The sequence below is a fragment of the Cupressus sempervirens genome, chromosome 10 (assembly GCF_028749045.1).
Source record: "Cupressus sempervirens isolate cs-2001-9-10 chromosome 10, ASM2874904v1, whole genome shotgun sequence".
NCBI lineage: Eukaryota > Viridiplantae > Streptophyta > Pinopsida > Cupressales > Cupressaceae > Cupressus > Cupressus sempervirens.
This window is the reverse complement of record NC_143127.1, coordinates 8,032,731-8,045,068: the sequence shown is the minus strand read 5'-3', so window position 1 is coordinate 8,045,068 and position 12,338 is coordinate 8,032,731. Positions and strand designations below refer to the sequence as shown.

The window sequence follows — 12,338 nt, the reverse complement described above, 5'->3', positions numbered from 1 at the left end:
AAACTGAGTGAAAATAAGCTAAGCCTCCCCACATTTGTCTTGAAGGTGCCAAGGCGTAAAATTTTCAAAACTCAAAAATTTTGGGCAATCCAAAAATTTGCCGAGGCGATTAAAAAAAAGGGGGGTCCCCAAATTTTTGAGGCAACGGTGTGAAAACCTCACAACAGGATGGGTATCAAAAAAAAAAAAAAGGCTAAGGAAATAGGGATTGGCCTGAGTTGTCAAACAAAGCAACAACAATATTTGATTGCGTATCGTCAAATTATAAGAGGTAAAAGGCAAGCCCAGTAAAGAAAGCTCAGAAATATTCCTCAGGCAAAACCGGCCCCATGAGTAACCATAATAAGTTAAGAAATATTCATATTACTTCATAACAACGATTCCAATACTTCTATTTTGGAAAATAAGGGTCTTCAAATATCAATACATCAGTGATTAATAAGAATCAAATTTATTAAATATACATATAAGGATATGATTCGTTTCTAAATTCAAACTTTCTACTTAGTAGAAATAGACATATAAATTCTCTATCAGCAATACAAATACACATAGATGGTACACGTAGACAGTTGAGGAATAAAGTATGAAGAGATTTGTGTAAAAAGTCAGTGATTATAAAATGGAGTAAGTGGGAATTTTATATTGTGGGGGGAATTATAACCAATGTTTCATTCCCACTATTTGAAAAAATGTTTATATGGAGATGATATTCTGATGGACCTCCATTGGAGCAACTTGTATCAAAAACATTATTGTGCAGATCAGTATTTATTATTATATCTACTTGCTTATTGTAGTCTCTCTCTTATTGGTAATTCTATGCATACTATAAGGGTTATTTGCCTTGATCTTTTCCTTTGTGTTTGAGGATATTCTTACAGGAAAAGAAGGTTGGTACTTTACGTATGCTACCAATATTGTGCAAACTCAATCTAATGACAATAGCTCCAAAGACCCTCCGAAGACCCTAATGATCAAGATGGATAAAGTGTGGCTCTTGATGCAAGTATCTTTGATGATTGAAATTATGAGATCCTTCTACATTAAGAGGGAGTATGACACTTCTCTAAAGGCAATGTTGGAGCTTAGAAGATTGATACTCAGAGGGAGTCTAGAAATCCATGTAGGTGACCGCATGATGTTGATGGGCCTACTCCTATGTATATCATGAGGGAATGATGAGTTTGTCAAGCATCCTTGGGAAAAGAGAGTTTCTGAGGAAGCAACAAGAGGACCTGACATCCCAAGATCAATATTTAGAGGGAGAAATTTTGAGGTGCAATCCCTGATGGATGATATCTTCTATATGAGAAGTTCTAAAGGGAAATGTTAAATCAAAATAGTTCAGAACAAAGTAACAAGAATCGGAATCGGATCGGAATCGGCAAGGCCGAATCAAATCGTGAATCGGCCATGAATCGGAATCGAATTGGCCATGAATCGGAAAATTTAAAAAACCCTTGAAATTTAGTGAATAACTTATTTCATAAACCCTTTATCGCTTATTCGATTCACCGATTCACAAAAAATCGTTTGGCTTGAATCGAATCGCCGAATCACGTGAATCGCATGAATCGCCGTGATTCTTGGAACTATGGTTCAGAACTTGATATGTTGATTTCAATCTATATCTAGTTATAATTGTTGTTTTAGATATATAATGAAAGGTGGCGATCTTTCATTAGCATATATAACTAGAAGGTAATCATTGTAAGGTGACAATCCTACATATGATAGGCCTATTATCATCGTTCTTTGGGCTGAAATCTGCCGGACATCATGATAACAAACAAACAAAAGGTAATCTTTGTAAAAGTGACGATCTTACAAATGATAGGCCTGTTATCATGAACATCTCTAGACTTTGCTTAAGTGCAAGTAGAGATCATGAATGTCTTATGGGTATCTCTAGACATTGCTTAAGTGCAAGTAGAGATCATATGTGTATCATGTGTATCATGAACATCTCTAGACATTGCTTAAGTACAAGTAGAGATCATGAATGTGTTATGGGTATCTCTAGACATTGCTTAAGTGCAAGTAGAGATCATGAGTGTGTCATGAACATCTCTAGACATTGCTCAAGTGCAAGTAGAGATCATGAACTGCAAATGTGTCATGGACATCTCTAGACATTGCTTAAGTGCAAGTAGAGATCATAGGAAATACTTTATGTTGCTAAGAGATTTTAATGTTTAGTGTTGAATCTGTTGATTACATAATGATTCTGATTATAATCTAATGATGTTTTACTTCTCCCTTGCTAAAGAGGGAGTGTTAATGTTTTAGCGTCAGTAGAAGTAAAACATTGATTGTTTATCTATATTTATGTTTTTCAAATAAATTGCTATTGGTGATTCTTATATATATAATATATATTATATATCTAATATAATATATATTATATATATTATGCATTATATATCTTATATATATAATATATATATGATATATGTAATATAATATGTATTATATATATTTTGCATTATATATTATTATATAATAATATAATAATATTTTATTATATTACATATATGGTTAATATATTAATATTATATATATAAGATGAGTTATGCATATAGTTATTTATAAACTAATGGTGATTAACTATAGAGACATGTCTCTTGAAGAGACATGTCTCCTCCTCTCATATTATACATATATTAGATCCAAATCTGCATTGGAAAAACATCAATTACAAAGGTAATAATAGGACATTTGCAGATATGATCTAAGTTATTTCAATAGATACAAGGTCTCACACAATGTTGAAGCTCACACGCTGCCACTAGATGCAAACGACGGTCTCTATTTGCCCAATTCGAACCCTCAAAACAAAATTTCAATTTACAGGATTGTTTTCCAAGCGTTTCCAAAACTGATTTAATCAATGGTGTTAGTCATCCAGCAACACAGTTTCAGACTTTTGATCACTAATTCTCCAATAGACAGTTACCACAGTTTGGAGAATCCAAAAACAGATGGAAAGTTAATTCAATTCAATTAAATTTACATCAGCATTGAATCAAATTACGTCTCAGAATTTCACACACTTTCTTCCAAGCAATAGTAATGACAGAAATGGAAGATGCAAACTTGAGAGATTGATCCACAATACCTTAGTTGTAAGATCAATGCACAATTTCAAAACTCCAAACCCTTATACATCAGCAAGGGCACAAAACTTCAGAACTCATGAAAGCCACAAAGGCAACAAAAGCAAATTAATTTTCAAGCATGCTTTTCCCAATGAAATGAGCTCTCATTTATAATCTTTCGTTAACAAGAGTTTCCTAAAAAACTTCACTTTAGAAATTGTGAAAGTTTTCCAAAAGAACTCAACACTTGAAACTTTTCAACATACTTTTTGGAAATATCTCTTACTGTCATTATCATAATAATATAAATATCATTATAATAATGCAACTTAATAATTATTGAATAAATAAGAGCTCATACAATTATTAACCTTATTTACTGCAGTTGACGACCAACTACCAAAGCCACCCACTGCACTGCCAAAAATAGACTTACTAAAAATAGTAAGTCTACAACTGTGACCCCCAAAACACCCTGTCAACTCACGAGAGTCGCTATGATGAGCTAACTCCAACAACTGTGTAGACTTGCCAAAAACAAGGACATTACACAATAGCCTATGCAGCATTGCACACAAGCCCCAACCGCTCAACTCAAGTTAGTACATGGGCTTCAATTGACCCAAAAACCCATTCTGACAAATATCTCAAGAAAACCTACGTAATTACATCTAAGGTAAAATGGCCTACAAAAACCATCAATCAAACTACATCATTTATTTGAAAAGTTTACATTTTGCCCTAAGTTTATATGGTAAGTTCCCATTGCGAAATGAATCCATATTTGTATTACCAATAGCAACTACAAGAGTAAAAGATTGTAGGTAACTAGATAACAGTATCAAGCAGCCACAATATTTTGCAGCTGAGTATTTGGTATAGAGTTCAACTGTTCAAGAGTCCAGATTTACATTTGTTGTTTCCCAAAGGATTTTCCAACATGCACCAGCACAACAGTTAATGCACAAGAGTGAGATATGTAATTAACAAGATTTTCCATCATAATTTTTTGGCCAAAATTTGAATTTTAATAAAGTATGCAAACCTCATAAAAAAGATTTAAGTCGAGCTAGTGTAGGACGTACCTCGTTAAACACATCTCACTCATTGACAGCAATAATCTAACGATAAAAAACATTAACACTTACACAATTATGAAATAAACCCCTAGGTTATTTCTCAAATTTTTCAACCAAAATGTTTCCCAAAAATTTCGACAATAATTTTCATGCAACTAATTTCAATGAATCCAATAATTTATACTGAAAATCATAAACATCAAACTCAAACAGAGATCCTGAAATGAAATATGTATATTGCATTTAGATCTTCAGTAGAGCAACGACAAAGTATCCAATCGTAGCCACAACAATCATAGTCGGATTATGTAAATATGAATTTGACACACAAAGTGAGACACTTGAGTGATATTTGCAACAGAGAATGGGTTTCTGTCCACTGCCTCAAAGCTCGAGGGTTTCCGTCCTCAAACCTGTTAAAAGCCAAAGCTTCCCAAAATTCTCCAAGAGAAACCAAAACATAAAACAAAGCATAAAACAAAGCATCATGAGAATGAGCCTCTCAATGTTCTTTTAAAGACAATGTTGTGACTCTTCATTTTTCCCCTCTGGTTGTCTTTTCATATTCCTTTTCTCTATCTCTTTATTTTGTCTTTTTGAAACTAAAAGAACTTATTAATTTTTCAGTTAGCTCCATTAAGCTATTTTAATAAATATTGAAACAATTAAATGAGGTTGTCTTTAAATTTAATATAACTTAACAACTTAAAATTTAATTATTTAATTGACTATAAATGTCCCAAAAAAGGGACATTACAAATTAGAACACTAGAATCATGTCATCCTAGCTTACAAAGTGTCATCAAGAACTAGTATAACAAACATGCTCAAACAGTATAGTTTGGAGTTCCTAGTGACTTGCATAGTTCAGAGAGTATTTACATACCAACCGTTTGACGACATGTCATCAACACAAGTCTGCAATTTCTCATCAGTTTAGGTGAGATCATTACAAAATAGCCACTGGCAAAAGGTGTGCAATGTTGCTTCCCAGTCTGGCATGCATCACAAACTTCAAGCTACTAAGTCTGAATCTCTAGCAATCCAAGGACAAGCTCATCCTAAGCAAGCTGAGAGCGATAATGTACATTTAAGTGTCCATATCATTGATACCAAAGCGTGCTAAAAGAAGATCACTGAGTAGCCATAGCTAAGTCCTAAGAATCACCATAATCAGTAAGTCTTAGAAGACCATGATCCTCAAGAGCCACTACAATAGTAGACTAAATTGCTCGATCAGTGATTGTACATTGATGTGATTTGAAGGTGACATCCAAGTATGGAGAATGTAGCAGTAACTAACTGACTGAGAGTAGATTTAGTTTCATCCCTGGAACATAGTACAGATCAAGGAAAATGAGATTCCTCTCAGCAGATCGGATCTAAATGTTGCCTTTGTCGACAACAGTGTAGTATTCTCCACCACCAAAAATAACGGAATCGGAATAAGGCTAGTAATCAATAAACCAGTGTTTGCGGTGAGTGAAGTGACAAGAGGCACCTAAATCAATGTACCAGGCAGACGACTTGACATGAGTTGCAAGTCATTTAGCCATGAAGGTGTAAAAGGCAAATTCCATCTACTTCGTGTGCTCTGCACTATTCGCTTTGGGCTGCGAACCTAATTGCTTAGATTGGGCAACTAAGCATTTTCGACATTTAACCTTCATGTGACCAAACTGGTGACAATAGTTGCATTGAATGTTCTTCCGAGAGCCGTCTGAAGCTGGAGCAAAAGACTTCTGCTGAGACGACTACTGAAACTTGCCCTTATCCTTCTAAAAGGATTTAGCAACAAAGGCTTGCTCTATGGAGGTGGAGCAAGAACTACTACTGAACTATTGTTTCCATTGATCTTGCTGAAGCAGAAGTGTGTAGAGATCAGTGAACTTCAAATCAACACCCGAAGATGTAATGTTGAGAATCTCGATAAAATGCTCATAAGACTTTGGTAAACTCCAAATAGTGATAACCACAATATCCTCTTCCTCCATCTTGCAACTGATGGCAAGCAACTGATCATGAATTTCCTAAATCCTATTCAGATGTGCCTGGAGTGAGGTTTGCCCATCCATTATAATAGAAAACAAAGTGTTCTTCAAAAAGAAAGCTCTACTTTTGCTAGAAGTTTCATCAAGACCTTTGAGGTGTGTCCAGATCTAAGTAGTTGTCTTGGCGGATGGAATCTGAGAGAGTTGATCATCAATCACGGATAATTTGAGAAGCATCACCGCCTCTCGATTATTTAGATCCCATATATCCTAATCAGTACTAGGTGCAGTCAGACGCTTCGTAACACTTACAACAGTTTGATTGATATTATGATATTCAAAAATTGCTATGGTCCACTACTTCCAAGTGCCATAATTTCGACCATTGAATTTGTAGTTGTGCTCGAGCAAAATGTTTGTCAAAGATGCCATGGCAAATTTTTTAATAAAAAATGTGAAAATCTATTAACGCACATTTTCGAGGCTAAAAAACAAAAGACAGAAAATTTGAAGGATGACTCAGAAGAGAGCTTGAAAAACCCAAAAAAAAAATGAGGTCAGTTTCTGGATCTGCTGGCTCAAAAATTGAAGCACAAAAATCAAAGCACCCATAAAAATTTGACGACAACCCAGTTGAGCTCTTGAAAACCCCACACAGAATCTATAATCGAAAAATATTGAAGTAAAAAAACTAGGGTTTCGAACAAAAAAGCAAGTCGGCAGCCATGGAGGAAAAAATGCAAAGAAAAATGGCAATAACAAGTAGTAAACACTCAATTTTCCATTGAAAAGTTTTGTCGCTGGCTGAGAGATCACACGAATTGCAAAGGTAACATTGGATGTGAAGGATTTTAGCACAAAAAACATCACTTTGTGAGGACACGCGGAAGTTTGAATGATGTTGTGATTTGCATAAAAATCGAGCGAAAAATTGCAGACACGTGCAAAGGTAGAGCTTGCAAAACATCAAATGCGACGCAAGAACAAGACCCAAACAATGACATGTGATTTGTAGAGAGATATAGCAAAGAAATCGCTAGTTCCCACAAGATATTAGATGCGATTTGTAGGAAAATCGCCCTTGATTGGTCTCAAAAATCCTAGCCAAAAATCCAAGAGTTAGCTATGAATTTCTCACAAAAACGAAAACCCTGGTCAGGTTGAGAAGAAAATCTCATAAATAAATTCAAAAATTTGAGCAAATAAATTTGAAAGAAATTATAATTTTTTCGAAAGAATTTGAAGTATTGGCTCTAATACCATATTACGAAGTAATTAGTAAATACTTGTTTGTTATTAACAGAGACCGAGAGGTCATTATATACCAGTGTAACACCGAACGGATCCCCCCCCAAACCGGGTCGTCTCGAAGACAGGGGAGCACCCAGGACGAGAGGGCAGCGTCTCGATGTTTCGAGCAGCGCCACTCAGAGCGTAACCCCTGCCGAAGACAGCAACACATCTTTGTGTCCCCTGTGGGCGTGGGGGGACGCGAGGGGTGCGAGGGGTGCGAGGGGGGACGTTGAGACGTCTCCTGCCGCAGCAAGATGGGGGACATTAAAAAATTAAAATAATAAGGCATTATTTTAATTTTTTTTGTTTCTATTTTTGTTAATATGGGATGTGGGCCCATTCCTTCCTCCTTTGTTCAAAAGCCTTCTATTCTTTATTTTTATTCACATTTGCATTTCTATATCTGTCTTTTAAAAACTGACATATATTATAAATTTAAAATTATATAATTTGACACTTTCATTTGTTGATGTTCAATGTTTATTGTTTGTCATTTAATCATGAATCATGATGTTCTAGTTCAAAACTTCAATTCAATGTTCAATGTTTAAGTTTTACACATCTTTATATCTTATATTGTGTAATTGTAGTACATCTTTTAATAACTAGCATTTTAAGTACCATATGTATAGTATATACACCCCTACTCCCCCTGCTGCCACCCCATCCCTCGCCACCATCCCCAAATCAAGGCCTCCCTGTCCCCCCGTCCTGACATCCCCCCATCTCGCAGGGCGATGTAACTATGTTATATTCAAAAGAATGGAACGATGTTTCCTTAGGAAACGATCGTAAAGAATAAAAAAACTACAGCTAACTAAAGCAAGAAAAATATTAGAAACATTCTAATATTTACAATAGTTTACAAATAGATTACCACTAACTAATAATAGACGATTATCTATCATCGTAATATACCCACACCCCTGAGACACGTACTTTTGTACCCCAAGTACCGGGTACTCAATAGAGAGCATCGCAGCTAAGGACCTTGATTAAGATTTCTGTTTTTTTTTTGTGTGTGCATCTGCTTGTTGTTGATCAAGCTTAATTCAATACATGATCACTTTGAAACTTTGATACAATATTGATTAACAGTAAACTTTATCACTATTCAAGTTAGAAGTTTAACATTTGCAATATGTCATTGTTGTATATTTGTGATCTTCTTGTTCATGTTTAAAGTCATCCTTCTCTCTAATGCATCTAGACATTTATCATATATCATTATTAAAAACATATTGCAAATCTGAAAGTAAAAATAATACATTACATTTGCAAACTTCATCATTGTTCTTGTTTTGACAAACCATTATCATGACTCATAATTTCAGATTTTATATAAATATTAGATTATGTTACAAAAAAGTTTGATATGCCCAACTACCTCCATCCCCTATTTTGAAAAATACACGCACCAATACCTGTACCCGTATCCATACCCTAAGTACCCCCATCCCCATGAAACCTTGATCAGCTATTAAAAGCAATATTTTTGGTAAAATATGATTGGACAACTGATTTTATTAGATTTAAATAAATTGTTTACTGAGCATTTTGGGCTTAATGGATAGCACGATGTCTACATTTTAATGAACTGTTTGGATAGCTAGCAGTGGATATGATGAAACAAGAGGGGGACATCCCCTGAGTATATATAACCACCTCCCAAAACCATTGGCATTTCCCATTTGGGAAATGAGCACATCCTATGAAATACTTCATTTTTCACAGTAATCTCTTGCATTCCACTAGCTTGTTTTACATTTTGATTTGTCTTCATGTTATTCACATCCCTTGTTGCTGAGTATGTTTGAATAACATGAAATTAACATTGTAGCAAATATAAAGCCATAACTTGTAGCTTATTTTTACCATAAAATTAGGGCTGATGAATTGCAACTACGCAGTGTAATTAAACTCATGTTTCTTAGTACAATTTAGTTTGAATTTTCAATTTACATGGTTACATTCTTCACAATAAACTGTTATCTTCCTATAGATTGTTTTATTTTCTAATTTGCCTTAACATTATTTATATTGATTATTGGTGTGTATGTTAAATGTTTGAACTTTGAATAATCTGAAATTAACATTATATACAAATATAAAACCATCCCTTGTAGCTCAATTCTACAATATAAATTGTGCTGATAAATTGCAATTTGGATACCTAGTGCAAATAAATCACATAAGTTACCAGTTTCCTTGGTACCTGTAGACACTATCATCTGTGAGTGCTAAAAGAGAATTTAGGGAAGTTCTCTACTTTCTCCTGTAGACCCTGCAGCTTGGAATCTTTCCTATGGATAATATCATATCATATGTTACGGCTTGCAGTGGCTGACAGTTACAATACCAGTTATGAGATCCTATGGTGGCCTTACTTATGGTAGTTGACATTGTTGGTGCCCATCCTTCTTCAGCAAAATGCTTTAAATTAGGCATGTGATAATATTGATTTTCATTATTGTGTTCAAGCTATGATCTTTAATGTCTCGATGTTTAAATGAGAGCCCTTGCAGAGCTATTTCCATCTAGAGCTTACCTATTTCAGATTCACTCCTAATTATTAATAGTATTTAATATTTTATTTCCTAGCTCCTTGGGATCTTTTCACCCTAGTACTTTAGACATTGATCCAAACCCTCAATTGATGTGTATATATTTAATCTTATGGTTGCTTTATCAACTCCTTGAGTTTGTCCAGTCCTAGTATTCTTGTACTTAAACGTCTATAGTCCATAGCATTTCCAAATCCCCTTTATTATTCAATAATTCATGGAAATTAATCTAAATTTTTTATTCTGTGTTTGTCATTAAATGTTTCTACTCAAAATACAAATAACGTATTAAAAGCAGTGACAATTTAATAATTAACTTATCTTATGTAATTGTTACCACTAAATGTTGTATTGAGAATAATGCAGTGCTATAAAATGTTTGGTAGACCAGTCAAAAGTTGACAGTTGAAGACAATGAATATCAGTATTCTTTCCTGCCTCAGAATATAAAGATCTCCATCTATTACACATTTTAAGAGATTAAGACACTATTAAAATGCACTGGTTTTGTTCTCTAAACTGTAATGATTAGTGCCCTAACTAGACGTCATATAAGTTTATACTCCTCATCACATGACCACTTCTTATTTCCCTTTAATATTTTATGATTTATTGCATTCTGTTTCCACAACTCGAAAATACACTTCAAATTATGAAATCAAGGCAGAATTTCAGATGGATTCTTGGAAGGTGACGAAGTTTAATAAGGTACTTATTGGTATTATAGTTCAAAAAGAGGTGTGGAAGTTGGATACTTGATATATTTCTCCTTTTCTTGTAATAAGATAAAATCATTACACCATTACCATTATCCCATATTTCCCTTGTGGGTTGATTGTAAAAGCAATGCATCCTGAAATTCTTCTATATTATGGGCAAGACTGGAGATTTTCTGTCTGATTTATTCCTACCGGCGCCCACACTGAACCAGTGATTGGAAATATCTGCAAATTAATAAATAAATAAAAAATCACCCAAAGCCTTATCTACTAAAGAGAATTTTTCCTCGTGATGGTGCTGGAAGCAGTGCATCTGCCCGGTAATGACCGTGTGCATGACAATTCCATTTTTTCAGCCTTCTTCTATCCCATGCTTCGGACATGGGGGTCTCATGAAATTGAATTTCTTGTGGGTAATGATTTAGTTGCTGAGCTGTTCTGGCTCAAGATTATTGATCAGATATAGGAAATTGAGTTGGGGATTCTGAGACAACCACTAGTATACTATTTTGATGCAAATGTTTTGGAGGCTGGAGAGGAAGAGGAAGGGGCTAAAACCAGAGAAGATGGCAAAAAAGTTGATGCCCAATGGTAGCAGTCTGGACAGAATTCCAAAAGAGTGCAAGGATGAATGATTTTGGGAAGCTCCATAACATGTTGTTTGCTGATGGATCTACTTTTCTGTCCAAACAAGCTTTGAAGTTTCTGTTTTTGTGCAAGAGAATAGGCTATTTTGGTAGGAAGTTCAATGTCTAGGGTTTGGTTCTCTTAGCTGTTATGTGTGTATTGCTCTTGAAGCTGTTGTTTTTGTGTTTCAAGATGGAGTATTTCTGTAGGAGCTTGGATGTATAGGGCTGGTTTGGGCTTGGATGTATGACTTTTCATAGTGCATATTAATCTTTGAAGTTAACATAGGGAGCTATCCGCATAATGGTAGCGCTTACGTAACTTTTTTTAAAAAAACTTCAAATTAAAAAAAAATTAATCATTGATAATCATAGCATAATCCTATTCATACCCTTCAATGGATTGTCTTTAAAATGCATCCAAAATCTCTCAAATTGTTTAATAGCTTCCTCTGAGATGTCAACTGCGGACTTGAGCTCATTGGTTCTCCTGAAAACCAGACAACATAACTAAAATGCCCAAACACTTACTAGCATTTAAAAAAGCAAAAACTTAGTCAATATATGCAAAACATCTAGCATAAAATATATGAGATTAAGGATGGCCACATTGTGACACACAAATTTAGTAGAGCATCTAATATCACAAGATATGGGCCTCTCAATTGGAGAATTAAGTGCACCGAAGCACAATATGAAACAACATTTTTTAGGGCAAAAACATTTTATAGTTAACCTAGAAACTCCCAAAAATGCTAAACTTGCAAAAGCCACCATTCTGGAAACAGAAAATAAAACATTAAAAAAATTAAATTTGCATTTTTATATATCCCCTAAAAGAAACAACAAATGTCATCCAACTACAATGGAATGACTGGAAAATTGGATATATGAAGTTTTTGCTTTGTGCTCGCATGCACATGATTTCAATCGCCAAAACAGTTCTCAAAGTTTGGGCTTCAACT

General features: G+C 34.5%; 1 protein-coding gene across 3 annotated transcripts in view; it reads right to left on the bottom strand.

The window, feature by feature from the left end:
* MCM9 (minichromosome maintenance 9) overlaps nucleotides 1–12,338 on the bottom strand; it is a 265,434-nt gene that overhangs the window by 163,369 nt on the left and 89,727 nt on the right. For all 3 annotated transcript variants that reach the window (XM_089804504.1, XM_089804503.1, XM_089804502.1), the window contains exon 8: nucleotides 11,766–11,863. In XM_089804504.1, the coding sequence (XP_089660630.1) occupies nucleotides 11,766–11,863 (98 nt within the window). The remainder of the gene's footprint in view (nucleotides 1–11,765; nucleotides 11,864–12,338) is intronic.